Genomic DNA, 21,195 nt, shown 5'->3' on the forward strand with positions numbered 1-21,195 from the left:
GTATAAATAGGTATCGTCGTGTAGTTATCATAACTGACCATTTAACATCTTCTTCTTTCAGCCACTGCAGATCTCTGTCCTCTGCATCTTCTGTCACACAAAACACCTGCATGTCCTCTCTCAAGACATCCATATAGCTCATCTTTGACCTTCCTATGCTCCTGTCTTGTGGCTCCATACTCAGCATCTCTCTGCCAGTATACCCTGGGTCCCTCCAAAAGAACCATTTGTCTGACCTCATTATTTCTACAGTTTTTAAAAATAATTTCTTGTAGATTTTTTTTTTTCATTTTTCTCAGGGTCACCACAGTAGATCCTGCATAGTTCTGTATATTGGCTTGGGTGAATGGGGCATGGGTGTGTGTACGTTCGCTGAGTGCTGATAAATATTTGAACAAGAGCAATCAGAGATTTATGACGTCCACCAATCCGGATCCAGATCATCTCCAAAATTTAGCGAAGTCTTCCATGCCCTAATATGTATCTGTGATGCATATTTGGTGAGAATCCATGAAGTAGTTTTGACGTAATCCTTCAAAGCCTATATAAAGTGAAATCTAAATCCAGAATCCGTATTTGGATCACCTCCAGAATTAAGTGGGGTCTTCCATGGGTGAATATCTATCTGTGGTGCAAATTTGATAAGAATCTGTGAAGTTATGAAGCTAGGACCTCGTTATGAAGCTGTGAAGCTAGGACCAATTTTATTCACTTTATACATGCTTCCCTTAGGCAGTACTATTAGAAAGCATTGCTTCAATTTTCATTGTTACGCAGATGATACCCAGCTTTATCTATCCATGAAGCCAGAGGACACACACCAATTAGTTAAACTGCTGTCTTACAGACATAAAGACATGGATGACCTCTAATTTCCTGCTTTTAAATTCAGATAAAACTGAAGTTATTGTACTTGGCCCCACAAATCTTAGAAACATGGTGTCTAACCAAATCCTTACTCTGGATGGCATTACCCTGACCTCTAGTAATACTGTGAGAAATTTTGGAGTCATTTTTGATCAGGATATGTCATTCAATGCACATATTAAGCAAATATGTAGTAGGACTGCTTTTTTACATTTGCGCAGTATCTCTAAAATTAGAAAGGTCTTGTCTCAGAGTGATGCTGAAAAACTAATTCATGCATTTATTTCCTCTAGGCTGGACTATTGTATTTCATTATTATCAGGTTGTCCTAAAAGTTCCCTGAAAAGCCTTCAGTTAATTCAAAATGCTGCAGCTAGAGTACTAATGGGGACTAGAAGGAGAGAGCATATTTCACCCATATTGGCCTCTCTTCATTGGCTTCCTGTTAATTCTAGAATAGAATTTAAAATTCTTCTTCTTACTTATAAGGTTTTGAATAATCAGGTCCCATCTTATCTTAGGGAACTCATAGTACCATATCACCCCAATAGAGCGCTTTGCTCTCAGACTGCAGGCTTACTTGTAGTTCCTAGGGTTTGTAAGAGTAGATTGGGAGGCAGAGCCTTCAGCTTTCAGGCTCCTCTCCTGTGGAACCAGCTCCCAATTCGGATCAGGGAGACAGACACCCTCTCTACTTTTAAGATTAGGCTTAAAACTTTCCTTTTTGAAAAAGCTTATAGTTAGGGCTGGATCAGGTGCCCCTGAACCATCCCTTAGTTATGCTGCTACTGACTTAGACTGCTGGGGGGTTCCCATGATGCACTGAGTGTTTCTTTCTCTTTTTGCTCCGTATGCACCACTCTGCATTTAATCATTAGTGATTGATCTCTGCTGTCTTCCACAGTATGTCTTTTTCCTGATTCTCTCTCTCCCCTCAGCCCCAACCAGTCCCAGCAGAAGACTGCCCCTCCCTGAGCCTGGTTCTGCTGGAGGTTTCTTCCTGTTAAAAGGGAGTTTTTCCTTCCCACTGTCACCAAGTGCTTGCTCACAGGGGGTCATTTTGACCGTTGGGGTTTTTCTGTAATTATTGTATGGCTTTTGCCTTGCAATATAAAGTGCCTTGGGGCAACTGTTTGTTGTGATTTGGCGCTATATAAATAAAATTGATTTGATTTGAGTTGATTTGATTTTTGATGTAATCTTTTAAAGCCTATATTAAGTGAAATTTGATCAAAAATCTGGATCCAATTCACCTCTAAAATTTAATGGAATCTTCAATGGGCTAATATCTATCTGTGGTGCAAAAAAAATCTGTGTTGTAGTTTTGACATAGTCTTACTAACAGACAGACAGACAAATAAAGAAAGAAAGAAAGAAACATTGATGATTTTATTACATCCTCCGCGGATGTAATTACAAAACTTGCACAGAGACACCTTGGAAAATATACCAACATATTACATGAGAAGAAATTAGCATTTGTGGGGAAGAGCACAAACCTGACACCACTGATTTTCTTCTGTTTTACTCCCATTTTCAGCAATATGCTTTCAGTGTGTTCAGTATTTGTTGAACGCTAAAGTCACATTAAGGACTAACAACACAAATTTTTCTCTATTGAAATTTTTCCACGATTATGCAGTGTTGCAACTGCAAGGTAAAACAACTTAATAAAACTGGGTAGAAGCATGAAACACAGAGGACACTATTTGCTTGCAAACAAGTTGAACTACTCCAAACCAGCTATACGCTAAACTAGCATGGACAGTCATTGTAGTAACTGGACCACAGGATCCTGCAAGCAACACAAAAAATATACAATTAAATGAGGTGAGTGCATTTCTGCTGTCCAGCATCTTCCCACAACTGATTAACAATTCAACCCAAATTATGTTTTTGGGTGAGTTTATACTTCAGTAAGACAAAAATTTAAAAAACACACAACACATTATGAGGTAGTGTAGAATTTTGGACATTGCATTATAGTTCTTCCAGTTACACACCAAGTTCAAAGAAGGTATTAAACCCCATCCTCACTTTTCATCCTGGAAGTTCGTGGTTTAAAACCTTTTTCATACTTTTGAAAACCTTAAGAAGGTCAACGACAGAGTCCATAATTAACTGGGACATTCCGTCACTGGGCTCAAGATGTTCAATAGTTTCTTTTTTCTGTTGTGGAATTTGACCTTCTTTGGAAATCCCTTGAATTTCTGTGGAGCCCGTAACATTGGTGGATATGTTTTGACAATACCCCAAGTCTTTCTGGAAGCCATAGCTATAATACAGGAATGCCACAGTTGTTTTTGCACACATTCCTTGACAGAAATGGAGATGTAACTGACAGACAATGCTAAGACACAGGGAGGCACAGGCATCACGCTTTGTGCTTGTGTGGGGGAGTGAGGTCCAATCAGGGTGCACCTGTGGCCAGTTTTCCCTGTCTTGGGAAATTCACATCCAGTCTCCAATTTGAAAAATAAATAAATAAACAAATAAAATTAACAATCAAAATGATCCCCACTGCAGATAATCGGTGGCATTTCCTGTCTACACAGCACACATTATTACTGTCCCAAATATAAACTAGTAGAGTAATTTTAGTCAAGCAAAATTATCTAATACTAATAAAAAATTTTGGGCAACAGGTGTGAATCAAACTTTTCATTGGAAAATTTGGCATTTCAGTGACTGAATGTGTCTGCATGTGCACACGCACAATTTTATTACTCTAAAAATACATGGAAAAAAAAAACACATTTGGGGTTAAAACTGTTTCATTTACGGCTTTAAATGTGATATTACATAGAAAAGCAAATTTTTTTTAGAACTGAAAACATCTATATCCTCCTGGTCTCAGGTGAAAGAACTGATGGGGTGTCACAGTTCTGATTTTGGCCCAGTAGATCTCATATTTCATTCCCATTGGGCAGATTCTATCTGCATCTAATGTATTTGCCTGTCGGAGGGCCCAGGCAAAGCATCAGCCCACCCCCTTATTTGACGAAGGTTGGTTAAATGCCAACCTGAAATTAAATAAATTACATGAAATATATTTAATGAATGAGAAAAGGACAAAAAGTGGACATAATGAGGTGAGTTATTTATGATCTATATCTATAAGCTGGTAGGACAAATATTTTTGGAGAAATTAGCAATTTTATCTAACCAATAAATAATGGATGATGCACTGCAGTACACCATGGGAGTTTGGGGTTTTGAGGTTTTAAATGTTATTGTGGTTTATGTTAGTGTTACTGATTTATTGTGGTTTGTAGCTCAATTGGTTTTGTCAGTTTAAATACGTCTAATGTTGCTATTACCATGAGTGACTTAAGTTTCATGTTGGTACGATGAGTGAAATGTTTAGTGGTTTTAATGTCTTCAGCCACTGCATTGTCTGTCAAATTAAAACCCCTTGCTTACAGCAGCTGTGTGTGCATGCGTGTGTGCGTGCTGCTCATTACTTTCTGGTCTCACGCCATTCCAGCAGGGGGTGGTAAAAGCGTGAGTGTGGTGAGTGATTTTTTTCTTTAGTAAGTTCAATGTAATGAAATCAATTAGTTCAATGTAATAGTGTAATTGTAAATATGCTAAAAATACATGGATGACACAAGAAAGTGAAAACACTTATTTCCATTGTTGTCAATTTAAAAATCAAGTGAAAAAATAGAAGTAGAACTAAAATAATAATGGTGTATATTTGTATAAGAAGAACCTAAGCAATAATAATGTATATGATAACAAGAAGCTAAACAATTTCTAAATGCATTAAGGCAGTAAATTAACATTAAAAAATTACATAATTAACAAGAAATAAAAGAGTTGAGTTCTTCTTCTAAAAATTAAGGTCTAAGGTTCTACAAACTCAAACTCATGGACTCACACCATTATACAAACTTTGATTAATTTATTACCATCCTTACCATATGTCAGCTACCTATTTTGTAAATATTACCCAATCTAGAGCCTGTGGACACATGAATCAATTTTTAATTTGTGATGACATTAGACATTTTATTGAAATTGCCATTCTGATGTACATGATATTGGCCATGGTCATACATCAATCTACCTCCTCATCAGGCAGAATTTCATGTGGAGAGCCCTGAGACTTCTGATGGGAGAACGTGGTATACAGAGATGTTGTAGTATTTACACATATTTGGAAATGCATGTGAAAATGTTGTAAATGTCACTCCAAATATCAATTGACTATCACTAAAACTTTTCCAAAACATTGTGCTCACCTTCACAGTCAGTGGTGGGCACAGCTGTGACTGGGCCATAAGCTAAATGTTAGCTTCAAAACTGCTAAACTGGTAAAATGACAAAACATGAAGCTGAAGCTACTGATAACTGCAGACCGCTAAATTTTATTATAAGAATTTAGCTTTGGCTGTTTTTTCTTGGACCCAAAACCTTGAAAATCAGACCTACAAGGCTGAATTTTCAACAAGTTTTAGTGTAAATATCAAACAGCTCAACAAGTTTTAGTGTAAATATCAAACAGCTCAACAAGTTTTAGTGTAAATATCAAACAGCTCAACAAGTTTTAGTGTAAATATCAAACAGCTTTTGTCAAACAGCTTTTGTCTGCCGAGATCAGATGATTATCAAGATGTACATAATTAAATGACAAAGTTAAATTAAAGTATTTGCTTTACAGAAATAAATACTACAAATAAAAATAAACTATTAAAATCATTTTATTAATCTAATATGATGATGCATTACTCCAGCTTGAAGTCCTGCTCCTCCATCTCCTCCAGGTGATGCTCATTGCTTTTGCACATTGTGTTAACTTTTCTTTTTGTAAACTCTCTTGCAAAATCAAACATATGTGATATTCACATGAACAGTCATTTTTGGCTGTTAAACTTTCTTCCAAAATTGTAAGCTGACTTATAGTTTAGCAAAACTAAAATTAGTGGAAGCTAGTTGACTGCTAATTGTTTGCAACGTTAGCTGAAAAACTAATCATGTCACGTAAAAGTTAGCTTTGATAATTAGCTGTTTGTTAATTAGCTGAACTGTGCCCGTCACTGTCAATGGGTTGCCACGGAGACACATCACTTCCGCCAAAGTGGTGAATCCAAAGGCAAGAATTTGCACTTCCGCGACTGGCTGCCCAATGAAAACAAGCTCAGGCTGTATTGATTGTCTATTGAAATCAGCTGGTTTTGTTTTGTCTCTAAATTGCTTATTTCAGCCAGCTGACGGCTCTCACTGCCTGGAACGGTGAGATTTATACACCAAGCTGAGCTGAAATGAACCACTGTACATTAAATTGACTTTATTGACGAGTCTGACCCCTTTTGAAAAGTGACCAAATTACATGTATTTGTATTGCGTTCCGCAATGTTTTCATCGGCCCAAAACGACCACCAGAGGGCACTTGGGTAAAGTCCGCGGCAATCCATAATCACCATAAATGTGACACTTATCCATGAATCACAATTAACCATAAATGTGACACTTAATAAATTCCCCAAACACCTTCATAGAGAGGCTCACGTATCATGGTGTAATATTGAGGAAATATCAAGTGTCACTTGATGGTCAGTTTGTGAATGTGCTGCTGGTTTGATATTTTCAGTCTCGGATAAGTTCAAAAATATATGGCAACAATTTACAGACTATGTAAAACTAAACTTTGAACTTTATCATGTGAAACTGCCATACTGAAAACCACTGTTGACGTTAGTGTGGGAACACACTGGGGAGTATTGCAATATATGACAATATAAAGATATTAATAGACCAAAAAAAAAGAAAACCTGTTTTTAATATGCTTTTCATATCATTCACTCCTACTACAAGAGGATCTATATTTACCTGAGTGTGTGTAGGAGGTATGTTCCTTCGTCCGTAGACTCCCAGCAGTGCGTTATGTGAGAGAGACAGGTTGAACTTGATGTAAGTAGGGTGATGCACAGTCATATGAAACCGCCAAAACAGTCCCGGGGGGATGGCCTGGCTCTGCTGGGTTCCAACATCTACCTCTCCACGGTCGATGGCTCGTCCTCGCACCCACTTTTCTGCAGATAGAAAAAAAAAAAAAAACATAGGCGATATTGTTCAGACACATTTGCAGATTTATCAAAATGGACACAGAGTTCTATCCACTATCAATAGGAGCAATTAGTAACCAACCTGATTCCCTCCAACTACGAACATAAATCCCTGACTTACTAATGAAGCACGTGTGAATAGAAATCAAGAATGACTGAGCACTGCTGAAAATCCAGCTTTTCAGATAACCGGCTCTGGCAGTCCTTTGGATAGGTTCTGCATAAAGATGAACTGCTTTAGAAAGGAATTGTTTTGTCTGAGAGATGTCTACTGGGGCTTTGTCCCATGCTATATTAGCATCTTCGAACAAGAAGGAAAGATAGCGTGAGCGTGTTTGTGAGTAGAAAAGAGGCAGATGAGAGAAAGCGAGGAAGGCCTTGGTGCGTGCACACACATTCACAAACATCGTCACAGCACATAGATAGTGTCTTGACTGAGAGCCTGTCTTTGTGTGTGAAGAGAATGGTTCCTTCCAACAGTCCCCTGGCCATCAGCTTGTCTGCTCTCCATAGCCGTTATCAACCGCTAGGCCTGAGTCTTTTGTGATGGGAAGAGGGTGACGCTCTCCAGTCGCCTTTGTGCAGGCCTTTATGGAGAGATATATCTCTTCTTCTAAACTAAGATGGAGGAAATGCAGTGACAGAGAGTGGCCGGCCGATCGTTACGGTCACAAAGGCAGAGGAACAGTGAGGGGCAGATTCATAGATGGGGACGCCTGCTCTCAATCTATAATGCCTGCAGCTTTACCACTCCATTATGGCGACACTATGTGCGCTCAGATGCTAGCTGGCATATATCACATGTGGTGTCACACAGTTAGAGAGGTGATGAGTGGATGCCCATGAGGTTCTCTGCGTATATCTGAGGATTGTCACTGTTGAGCTACTTTCATGCACGTACTGCTGTACTGAATTTGTCGAGACATTACCTTGTGCAGCTATATGCAAGAATGCTGGAATCACACTAAATGGACTTCAATCTACCATCGCCATAGCATAAACGCTGTGTAATGTCCAACTGAGCTCATGTGAGAAGCACAGGTCAATCTATAATAATAATAATCTAATAATTTATTAATTTATATAGCGCCAAATTACGAGTAATCGCCTCAAGGCGCTTCACAACATTTAAAAGCAGAATAAAATGAAATAAGATTAAAACACAATAAAAAAAAAATTAACCATAAAAGGTAAAAGAAATAAAAGAAATAAAACAAATAAAAAAAGACACACAATCACATAAAATACTAATTATAAAACAGGGAGAACAAATGTGTTTTCAGACTGGCTTTAAAAGTCTCCACAGAGTCCGACTGTCGTATCAGCACAGGCAGATCATTCCACAGAGCTGGGGTGCGGTGATAAAAAGCTCTGTAACCTGCTGACTTTTTCTTCACCCTCGGGACACACAATAGTCCTGCACCCTGTGAGCGCAGAGCCCTAGCCGGCACATAGGACTCAACCAGGCTGGCCAGATAGGAGGGTGCCAGTCCATGAACAATTTTATAGGCCAATAGTAATACTTTAAAATCCGATCTCAGAGAGACCGGAAGCCAATGAAGGGATGCCAGAACCGGCGTAATATGGTCAAACCTTCTGCTTCGTGTCAGAAGTCTGGCAGCAGCATTTTGAACCAGTTGAAGACCCCTGATGCTGGACTGTGGTAAACCAGAAAACAAAGCATTACTATAGTCCAATCTAGAAGAAACAAAAGCATGAATCAGAGCCTCAGCATCAGCCATAGACAGGATGGGACGAATCTTTGCTATATTTCTTAGATGAAAGAAAGCAGTCCTTGTAATGTCCCTAATGTGGAGGTCAAAGGACAACGTAGGATCAAAAATTACCCCAAGGTTCCTCACTTTGTCAGTATGATGTATAACACATGAACCTAGGCTAAGCGCTAGCTGATCAAATTGATGCCGATGTCTTGCTGGACCAAGAACCATCATTTCAGTCTTATCAGAGTTCAAAAGTATAAAGTTGTTAGACATTCAACTTCTCACTGCTGCGAGACAGTCCTGTAAAGATTTGATGTGGACAGGATTTCCAGCAGCTATCTGCATATATAACTGAGTGTCATCAGCATAGCAATGAAAAGCAACCCCCAAACGCCACAAAATGTTCCCAAGAGGTGCCATATACAGGGAAAAAAAGCAGGGGACCCAGAACGGATCCCTGCGGAACCCTGAACTTCATGCCCCTAAAATCAGAGGTGGGATCAGTGGGAACGACCAGACAGATAAGATGTCAACCACGCAAGAGCAGTTCAGTAATCCCAAAACAGTTTTCCAGCCTATCAAGTAGAATATGATGATCAACGGTGTCAAACGCAGCACTGAGATCCAGTAACACCAATACTGTAGTAGTATCGGAGTCCATTGCTCGCAGAAGATCATTAACTACTTTAATAAGTGCTGTTTCTGTGGAGTGATGTTTTCTAAAAGCAGACTGCAGTGGCTCAAAAAGATCATTCTCAGTAAGATATTCCACAAGCTGCCGTGAAACCATCTTTTCCAGAATTTTAGAGCAGAATGATAGATTTGAAATCGGCCTATTATTTTTCAATACACCAGGATCAAGATTAGATTAGATTCTTGAGTAGTCTTGCCACCCAGCCATCCAGCCACCCAATCTCTGGAGGATTCCCAGGCAGTGGGTAGGCAAATTCATTCCATTTCCAAGACCAGGCACCTAAGTGGCTCTACTCTACTCTTTTTCTACTCTCTTATTTTACTCTTCCTTTTTAGATATTTAGATATACCTTTGTATACTGGAAAAGTTCCACCTTAGAATTGAAAATCATATATACGATATACCTTACTGAATTTTCATGTTGTGAAAAAAGAACACCAAACATCCAAGAGTGAAGAAGGGCCATTTATGTCAAGATGCCAATGGAAGTAACTGTTTGCACTAAAGCACTCAGTGGAAATGGCCAGTGTTATCTCAGTAGGCAGATTATTCCACAGAAAAAGTGCATTGTTAGAGTTATTTTGTGATGGTATCATGAAATTTGGGGTGACACGGGAGGGTGGATTGGCTAGGGTTAGGTTTAGGGTTATGGTTAGGTTTTAAAATAGTTAACTAAACTTGAAAGCATCATGAAAATGTGAGGCATTTTGCAACGGTATCACAAAAAATAAATAAATAAATAAAATAAACATGAGGCTGGGCTGATATTTTTATACATTGATAAGTCAAGTCAAGCGTGGGAGCATGCACTGGTGCACTGGTGTCTGGATGGCAACCACCCAGACAGACAACTGATCATCATGATAGTGATTTTGCCAATGGGGTGGCATTTTTTAGGTCTTTATCAGTGACATGTATGCTTAGGGGCAGTTTCTTTTATGTGGACCAGGTCTTGTTGTGGTTCTCCACAACTGCAGCTGTTTGTAGGCCCCATCTCACCATGTTTTTCCCCATTTTACATACTCCAGTGCATGCCCTGTTTAGTGTGCACCACTGTCTCCTGTTTAGTTTATTTGTTTAAAGATACTGTACTGTGTTACATTAAGAACTGTGTAGATACAGTCACAGTGTAGAAACGCATCTGGGTCTACTGGGGGAGCACGAGGTGAGGCACATGCTGAAGGGTGTCAACTATGCAAAGCAACGGGCCCCGGCGTCATCTGAAAGACTGTGCAGACCAGCTTGCTGGGATTTGCACCAAAATTTTCAACTGGTCCCTGACACAGTCCACTGTCTTGTCATGCCTGAAGACCTCCACCATAGTCGCCCTACCCAAGAAATCCCCCATAACCAGCCTCAATTACTATCGGCCTATTGCACTCACACCGGTGGTGACAAAGCATTTTGAGAAGCTTGTTAGAAGTCACATCATGTCATTCCTAACCCCCACTTCAGACCCACACCAAGTCAACAGAGGATGCTGTGACTGCTGCCCTCAACGCCACGCTGACCCACCTGGAGCAATAGGGTAACTACGTCTGTCTTCTCCTCATGGATTATAGCTCCATGGCCTCGTGGGGAAACTGCTGAACCTCAGTCTACCTCATTCCATGTCTTTGGATTAAGGACTTTCTGTCAGATTGCTCACAGAGAGTCAGGATTGGCCCCCACATACCCACAGCTCTCAGCACTGGTTCCCCTCAAGGCTGCATGCTGAGCCCACTGCTCTTCACCATCTACACCTCTGATTACAACCCTATCCACACCAGCAACACCTTCAGTAAGTGAAAAATAGCATAATAACCCTGTATCATTAAAAGTACAAACAGACTGAAATACAGTTTCTACCCAACTGCTGTTAGAGCTATGAATGCCACTGCAATCAAATAGACCAGACCTTTCAAGTCTGTGTGTGGTTTACTCAGGTTTGTATTTGCACTGAAAGATGTACCTTACCTTTCATTGTACTTGTTACAGTGACAACAAAGAATCTATATCTATATTCCTTTTGCTACTTTTTCTTTGGGGCCTTTTATTGTAGTGACTGAACTGAGACAGCGGATCCATCCCCAACTCTCAAAAGCAACCATCTATCTGCTGCAGCCAGATGAAACTTGGGCATGTCCTTGGCCTTCTTTAGTCACTAGGGGAATCAACACTGACCTTATATGAACAGCCAATAAGACACTGTGGTCCAGCTTTCTTCTCTAGGGTAGAACTCCATCAACAATGTACACAACAGGGAGAATTTCTGCAATATTTTGCAAGTGGAGAAAGACATTCCTTGTAATCTGTAATTACAACTGATGTTACAGTTCTGTGTCTGCTGTCTGCTGCTACACTAGCACCCTATGATTTGATGCTATGCTGGATCCTATTAACCCCCCCCCCCAAAAAAAAAAAAAAACATTTAACATAATCTGACACTGTGTCTAATGTTGTTGGTAATGGAGTCCCCTTTACAAGAGTACAGTGTTTCATCCTGTCCATGTATATAAGTCGAGGAGGCCATCAAGCCAGCTGAGCTATTGGCTGGGTACCAGAGGGAAGAAATTAGGTAAAACACAAACACAGTATGTGTTGGCCAGCTGGGAAGTCCAGATCGACAGATCTCCACAGCTGCTTCTGTTGACGGCCACACCTCCTATCAGTTTAGCGCACACACCAAAGCCACACTCATGGGGCACTTAGACAAATTTCACTGCCAGCACGACAGTTATTGTCTGCTGACTGTTCGTTCATGATTATAGCGTGAATGGCCACACATTTTCTAAGTGCTAAACGAGCGGTGTTAGATGTTTGTGTGTGTCAGCTGGAATTTGGCTGACACCTGCCGCGAGAGGGATTGGTGGGCTCTCACAGCTCACACTCTGTCTTTCAGCCACTGGTGTGTGCAAATAGTGGTAGCAACAGGTGTACGAGGCATTAGAGGCAGCAATGATTTTACATGTATTGCATACGATTCCTGATTCATGCACACTTTATGCGCAATTCAACCAAATCCGCAGTATGTGTGACAGAGCCCTTAATGATTAACATAAATGAAGTCTAAGACACATTCAGTAACTTAGAAATGTTTATCTATTCACTCCCTAACTATACTAAATATTTCCTGACATATTTAGGGCCCCTTCACACATAACACAAAAGACGCAGAAACCGGAAGAAAATCTGTGAACCAAACACGAAATGGGGAACCACAAACCATCTACCTGCTGTCGTCTACCATCTACCTGCTGCGGTCACACAGGCGTGTATAACACATTGGCGATGGTTTCATGCACGCTCGTGAACACAGTGTGAGCAGCTGGAACGACTTGCACCACATCACACCGCTGATGTGGAGAAAAATACAATGAAAACCAGCTGTATAATTAGTTAAAATCACTGGGTTGATGTAAATAATAAATAACGGGGATGCAATACAGAAACTTGTGGTTAAATAACCCTGTTTAACCCTGTTAAACAAAATAAATGCCATTTGCGGGATTCGAACCTGCAATTTACAAAAGCTCAGATTACCAGATGGGAACTATACCACTGCGCAAAAAATCAGTGTAAAATGCCTAAAATCAACAAGGATATAAACATATTTTTTAAAAGAAAAAAAGCGCTGTAATAACTAACAAAACAACATTTGTTATGGTGGATTTTTTGTGATATGTGACTGAAAGTGGTGTATTTGTGGCACAGTTGGCTCATGGGGGCACATACACAAATTTCACATCCAGCTGAAAAGTGATTGTCTGCTCACTATTTTTGTGCTAACAGCGTTAATGGACAGACATTTTCTAAGTGTCAAGCGAGCAGTGTTGGATGTTCATGTGTGTCACCTAGAATTTGGCCAACATCTGCTGCAAGAGGGATCGAATGGGCTCTCACAGGGCACTCTCTGTCTTTCAGCCACTGTTGTGCACAAATAATTGTAGTGAGAGGTGTACGAGGCATTGGAGGCAGCTCCGATTTTTCACAAATGGCATGCAATTCCTCCTTCATCCACTAGTTGGCTTCAATCATTTTATGTGTGAACGGAAAATGGAGGGACTGCACATGAACTGACTGTGATTCCTAGAATACTAATGTGATATTTTTATTTCATCCTTTTAAAGTCTACACAACAAGAACCTTTTGATTGTTTCACATCCACTCCACTGCATTACACAAGGGTAAAATTGCAAAAACTGTCACACTGTTGAAATACTTATGTATCTACGTGTCTGTAAGCCAAGGGAAGTTAAACTGGAGAGTAGAGAAAAAGACAGAAAACAGCAAACAGATATGAAACAGAATTGTAAGCCTGAATTAAATGCGCTCTGCACAAAAAATACAATAAAATAAAATAAAAAAAATTACATCTTATCTTCTGTGACTGCATTTTGGTCACAGAAGATAAGAAAAACAAGAAGAGTGTGGTGTAAGACCACTGAAGCACTCAGACACAGACAGCTGCATATACTGTCTGACATGCAGCAGGTCAAATGCAGTTTAAAAAAGGAAAAAGTGTCAAAGTCACACACACACACACACACACACACACACACACACACACACACACACACACACACACACACACACACACACACACACACACACACACACACACACACCCCACTCCTAGCCTTAAGGTATTTGTGACTGATTCCGGGATAACATTTGTTGTTGCTTTCAGACATTGTGTCCTCCACTATTAGGCAGCAGGCCATGTGAGCTTATTGTGTTTGTACGTGATCCCATAATTGGTTTTAGAAATAAAATTCATGATAAATTTGTCAAATATTATTAAAAATGCATAAATACCTTGTTCTCCTCATGATTTTGGCCCAATTTTCAAAAAATTAATAAATTCTGATTTCATAAAAAAATATATATATAGATATCCCTCTGAAACACCATTGCCTGCATTTTGAGGGCCAAATTTTGTTAAGTAAAGCCATAGTTTTCTTTTTAATCTTTATTACAGCCTTACTTTAAAGACAAAATAAACAAGGCATTAGGCCAGAATATGAAAGAGTGTAGAAATCTGTGTCACTGCATAGGAGCATCAGAAGTGCTGATTTATACACAGCAGTTTACTATAGAAAATCCTTACAGATGTTTGTTTTTTTTGGGGTTTTTTTTACTTCAAGATTAATTTCTAATTACTCTACACTTTGAAGTAAAACAAAACAAAACAAAACAAAACACCAAAGAACGTCCTTTATAAGACCATAAAGCAAAAGCTTCAGTGGGGTCAAAGTGTAAGCAGTCCCCGAACCCCCGGCTTCTTAAGGTGATTTTTCCATCCCACTATGCTGAGAAAAAATCCTGCTGAGAACCCTGGCCTATAGTATGGACTGTATTGTGAATATAATAATTTACAATAGATTTTTGTTGTTGTTGTTGTGAATGTTACATGTTATAAATCTTATACATACCGATGCATGTCACTGACATGACATTGTGAATGTACAGTGGCTTGCAAAAGTATTTGGCCCCTTGGTATTTCATGCATTTTAATTTATTTATGCCATTTCAAATACAAAATGTAAATCAGGTTTCTCAATATAAAAATTTGGAAAATTATGTTCTTTAAACTCAAACCGAAAGCAAATCTCTCCAACTTGATATAAATTAATTAAAAATTTAAAAGCCAAGATGATGGTTGCATAAGTAATGAACGCTTGATATAATACCTGTAAATAATCAGTTTTATTGCCAGTTTTCTCCAGACAAGTCAGGGAATGGATACATGAACATTTACAAGTCACTGAATATGTGTTAGACTTTATTTACTGCAATTACTGCAATTTACTGCTTTATTTACTGCAATACAAACAGCATGGCACTCTATGGTAAATTTGCATAGAGTAGACAGTTCTCAAAACCTGAGTGAGTCTGCAAGAAAGAAGAGTGAGGAAATACACCAAGACACCCAGACAACCCAGAAGAAGTTACAGGCTGCTGTGGCTGTGACTGAAAAAAACGTGCATAGTGCAAGTTTTGTATTTTGCATCACCACTTATACAGCTTGAAGTGGTATGGAGGAGGATTTTCTTAAAAAAAAAAAGACCTGAAAGTTCAGCTACAATTTGCCAGGAAGTACGAGTACATCTGAGATGCAAGCAAGATTTAATGTTTAAGCGATCAAAGTGCAAGCCAGAGAATACCGATGACGAATGCTGTGCTAATCTTGGTCTTCGATGTACAGACCTATGCCAATGCAAAACCTGTGACAATGTGGAACCTACTATTCGATGCAGATGAAGATGCAAATAATACAACTGATTATTCTGATGAGGAGGAGAGGAAGATTTTGATGAAGAGGGCAGTAAATAATGGATTACGCTTAATTGCGCCTTGCACAATGTTTACATATTCAGTTGATGAATCTAAGAAGAGCTACAAGTACATTGTATTATATTAGCATTTATGTTCAAACAGCTTTTTTAGCAATCCTGTGAATCACTAAACTAGTATTTAGTTGTATAACCACAGTTTTTCATGATTTCTTCACATCTGTGAGGCATTAATTTTGTTGGTTTGGAACCAAGATTTTGCTGGTTTACAGGTGTGCTTGGGGTCATTGTCTTGTTGAAACATCAATTTCAAGGGCATGTCCTCTTCAGCATAAGGCAACATGACCTCTTCAAGTATTTCGACATATCCAAACTGTTCCATGATACCTGGTATGCGATATATATCCCCAACACCATAGTAGGAGAAACATGCCCATATCATGATGCTTGCACCACCATGCCAAAATCAACATGCAAATCCACCTCAGATCTGCTGTGCCGACCCCGAGTGCAAAAACAAGAGACCAGCCAAACTGACTTACAAGTGGGCATCATGTTTGTCTTGCAGTTACTGGCTTTAGTTGTTAAGTCATGTGAAGGCATGCACATCTCTGAGATATTACATAGGTTACACACAAAGTCAGTTTTTTGACTGATCTGCTGCATCAAAGTTCAACATATTTTAATTAGTTTGTATTCATTGTATTGCCTTTTAAGCTGGAGATGTGCAAGATGATAGCATTTGTTGGTTTTTGAGTTACTGCTTACACAAGCTGGCTAGGGTAGACTATTTGATACACATATATATTACATAGTATCATAATCAAAGAAAAACATGATATTTTGTGCATATTCCTATGAATTTCTATGTGCAAAGCAGGTCTCACATTTTAGTGTTTGTGTCTTGGATTTAGCATTCAAAAACGTGTTAGGATTAGGTTTAAGGTTAGAATACCAATAATAAATAGAAAATATAAAATTAATTTGCATTTTTTTTCCACTCAGATGAGCTGCCATTTTGTTGCCAGTGAACAGGTGGATATATCTGAATTCATCTGAAAAAAGTTAGAAAATGTACAGAGTATTGAGTACTACAGTATGTTATCATACATTTTATAACTTTTTGTCTGTGACTTCTTGCTGTACTGGTGCAAGTGTGATGGAGGCCAGCAGGAGTCACTGTGGATGTGGTCCCATGGCAGAGATCATGAGTTCATGTCCTGAGGGTAACGAGTGGGAGGAGTCAAGCACACAACACAATGTGAGGAGTATGGGCCACTACATTGGTGCCGTGACCCGGATGGGAGTGAGGTTTAAGGCGGTGAGTGTGACAGAGGTAAGCAGGGGTCACTGTGCATGTGGTAGTCAATAGGCCTCACTCCCCTGACAGCCAAAGGATACTCTGGCCAATCAGGCCAGAGCCCAGGTCTTGGCAGACTGGTCGGTGCGTCTACCTCCCATGCCGGAGATCAGGAGTTTGCATCCTGAAGGGAGCGAGTGAGAAGAGTCAAACACTCAACACAGATGAGAGATGAATACAAGCTGCTACACAAAGAATATTAACAATTTAAATTATTTGAGGACCATTAGAATAAATGTAAAATTATTAAAATTATTATATTATTTACCAATATGTAGTGCAAGTAGCTGAATGGGATAAGGAGTTGGACTTCCATCATCATCATCTGGCAGCCACAGCCGAGAAATAGCACACAAGTGAACACCAGCAATCACAGTCACCCATGCCTACTCCCACATCTCTACACAGATACTGGTGTCCTGACTGACCAGGTCTGAGAATATCAATTTCCTGTTCTTTGGTGGTTTCTACAGTATTAGGTCAAAGACAAGCTCATTTCTTGACCAGGTGAGCTACATATATGAAGACCTGAATTCTATTCCAAGGCATGCAACCTGTCTGTCTTGTACAAAATCCTTCACCTGTGCAGGTTGGTTGGGGAAGTAACCTGAGTTAAACTGGTGTTCCAAGTGAGGGGAATTTGGGGATAGGTTGGGGCTCAGGGCTGATACAGGACTTACAAATCAACTACTAACACATTGCATGTGGGGATCCACGGGCTGTAGATTGGGTAGTGTTTCTAAAATATATAGCTGACATTTTTCAAGGGTGGTAATAAATTATGTAAAGTTTCTATAATGATTTGGAATAGTGTGTGAGTCCAGAATGTAAGCATCATTTATCATCATTGTTCACTGTTGTTATGTAATATCCATACTTCTTCCAGACATTAGTCCTATCAACATTACGTTTTGGTGGCAATCATCCTTTACCTAAAATACATATGCACACCAAGCAGCAAATGTCAGCTCTTCCCACTTTGTCCCTGTTCGAAGGTACACGTAGGTGTGTGAGGCCACTTAGCTTTTAATATATAGATGATTTACTGCCCCCTGCTGGAATGGTGTGTGAGTCCAGAATGTAATTATCACTGTTGTCACCTAATATCCCTAATTTCTATAAAAATATTTGTACTATCACCTTTCCTTTTTCGTGTTGTTTATCCTTGATCCAAAATACATAAGCATACCAAACAGCAAATGTCAGCTCTCCCCAGTTTCTCCGTGATTGAAGCCATACAGTACACACGCACACAGACACACACATGCACATATACACACACAGAGGTGACTTGGCTTTTAAGAAATTGATATATGTTTGAGTTGTAGCAACTGATTAGGTTTCACAGTAACTAAAACACATTTTAGTGCCTGCTCTTGCACCCTGTCAAATATCATTCTAATAAATGCTCAATCGTATTTAATCATCCTGCAGCTTCGATTGTTCATCTGAAATAATTGAAACCGATTGGAAAATTAGATGAATTGCTTTGAACTGTGCTTAGAGCAGGATTATTGAAAGCAGAACAATGCAAAGATATGAAAGGGATCAGGCAGATGAGCATAAAAATACAGTACTCCCCATATTTTTAATGCTAATCCTCGGTCTCATGCCTCAGCATGAAAAAAAATAAAGTCCAGCAGAGAGATGCATGTCCCAAGGAAAGCAGCCTTTTATTCAGCACGAGATGAATAGAACATGAATGGGGCAGGGCAGGTGGCAGAACACTGGCAGGCGATCAGACTGACTGGCAGGCTTGCGGGCAGATGAGCAGGCAGGTCCTTCTGATGCTAATTACTCAGTGGTGCCTCTGAGTGTGACGCAACATGAGAAGAGAAAACGTTTCTCAAGTCAGCCGCAAGGAAGCACGGTAGGGGTAGGAGACATGGGCGAGGCTAAGATGGAGAAAGAAGGAAGGAAAAGAATGCCACGTGCAAAAGTTACAGCTGCTGATGCAACCGAAGAAAAACCCTTCTCCCCCGTCACGGTAGGGAAATATATTGCCGCTACAGTGCAAAGACGAAGGATTGTGGCATTCTGGGAGTCCAGCGGTAAGCAGTCACATAGCGCTGTGGCTCCCGCAGGCTTCCCCAGCTGCTCCATGGCACTGCATATCACAACAAATCTGAAAACATGCTTTGATAAAAGTCTTTCAAAACACCAAATCTCTACATGTTCCTACACGGCAGGTGAAAAGAACATGATGTTAAACAAGCCAACGTGACCCGAGAGCTAAGATTTCTTCAGACCTTGCCATCGTGTGGGTTGATTACTGGAAAGGAAGCTTGAAATTTGTGCTTACTGTTGGCTGTGTGGTATAAAAATAAATGACGGAGTATAATGCCTTTGCTTTCCGTCATTAGCTGGCAGCAGAAGCAAGTTGCATGTGGAAAAAAAGTCCAGTATTAGCATTTGAATAAAATGTTGAGCTTCTTTAAAAAGGTGATGAAAGTTTTGTGTAGCTTATTCATGTCTGCCATCAAGCGCAACGTGCCCTTGATACAAAATGATAGACACTTAATGGGCAGATCCGCTTGGAACAACCGACATGCAGTTAAAAAATAATGATGCTGCCTCAGCCAATTAGAGTAGCACTGCAGTTAGGAGTATCTGGAACACAACTGGTGCCCTGCCACTGTACAAACATGATATGTACGTATTGACTTAAGATGAAAAGTCTCTCTGCTGCCTGATGTTGTGCTAAAACCCAGAATCCTCAGAATTCCGCCATCTGTCCTTTTCTCAAAGTGTCCCTGTACTTGTCCAGTGTTTATGTATGTGTTTCCAGCAGGTGAAGAAGATGAGTTAGATAAGAACTCGGAACCCAAGGTCTAATTAATTTACTTGCCTGTGGGTTATTCAGGTAAAACAATTACACCTGCAATCTATTTTCGAAGGAACTAAACTGTCTTTACAATTAATGTTACTATCGCTCAGATTCTAATGAGGCAGAGAACAGACTAAATGTGTGGCCGGGATCTCGGTGATGGGACATATCTACAGGGACTGGAAATATGGAGTGCACGCTGGCCAGATGTGTATGTGCGAGTCAGTATACTGGTGTGTTATTCTCATGCACATTGATGCAGACAACATTAATAGTGTTCCAAATGGAAAAGAGATTGAGTTTGCCGCAGGATGAATAAAAATATCACAATGGGCAAGGTCTCTATAATTACTTGGATTCAATTAAGGGCCTTCTGAGCAGGTGGCTTAATAAGCTTCAGCCTGCTCTCTCCACTGTGCAGACTAATGAGTGTCAAGTCAGAGTCAGGAGAAGATAATGCTCTTGGCCTTAGGGCCTTTCATTACTCTGTCATACTCACCTTCTACCATCAGATTTCAAGCTACGTCTTTGACAGCCAAACCTCTGTTCATAAACTCATTCACTCTATGACACGCTAAGTGCCATTACATGGTCAAACATAGCATATGTCTTGTAGAAACTGACAAATGTGGTACTTGTGTTTTTTGTTGTCCTATCTGCTAATCTCGCCTCTACTTAAAGTAGTATACATAAATGAAGTACAAAGACATAGACATGAAGGGTTTTTTTGCGCACTGGGCCAGTGTAGTGTGTAAGCTTTCAAGTGTTCTTTGTAAAACCTTTGCACCTTCATGTTGAATTCTAAGAATACATTTGTTTAGGCAATCAAACAACACAGTTGTTAAAGCCTGCTGCTGTTGTTACCTTGGGCTTTTCATAAAAGGCACACTGGTTGGGTGTTATAACGCATTCAAAGTAGCCAGATTCCACCAGGACTGCACATTTTCTATAATTTACCAAATAAAAGCTAGAACCACAGGAAAACTGGGTACTTGTCCCAGATAATACAACATATTTGCATCAGAGAGGTGAACTATTGTTATTTAAATGTTAAGCTCTACACATGATCATAACATTAACGGCCCCGTCACACATAACACGATTGAAGCTGACTAGTGCACAAAGGAGGAATTGCATACCAGTCGTGAAAAATCGGAGCTGCCTCGAACACCTCGTACACCTGTTGCTACAACTATTCACACACACCGGCAGCTGAACGACAGTGTGTGTCCTGTGAGAGCTCATTCAATCCCTCTCATGGATCCCCCACACGAACATCCAACACTTTGAAATTTTGACACTTTAAAAATGTGTGAGTGACCATTTGCACTATTAGCACAACAATAGTAAGCAGACGATCACTTTCAAGCTGGATGTGGA

The 21,195-nt window shown here is 39.8% G+C and overlaps 1 protein-coding gene across 1 annotated transcript in view; it reads right to left on the reverse strand.

Annotated features, from left to right (window-relative positions):
- The window catches only part of tenm1 (teneurin transmembrane protein 1), a 728,712-nt gene that overhangs the window by 344,509 nt on the left and 363,008 nt on the right, over window positions 1-21,195 (reverse strand). The window contains 1 exon segment of the mRNA XM_034181415.1: window positions 6,703-6,905. Coding sequence (XP_034037306.1) covers window positions 6,703-6,905 — 203 coding nt within the window.

The sequence above is a fragment of the Thalassophryne amazonica genome, chromosome 11, assembly GCF_902500255.1.
Source record: "Thalassophryne amazonica chromosome 11, fThaAma1.1, whole genome shotgun sequence".
Classification (NCBI taxonomy): domain Eukaryota; kingdom Metazoa; phylum Chordata; class Actinopteri; order Batrachoidiformes; family Batrachoididae; genus Thalassophryne; species Thalassophryne amazonica.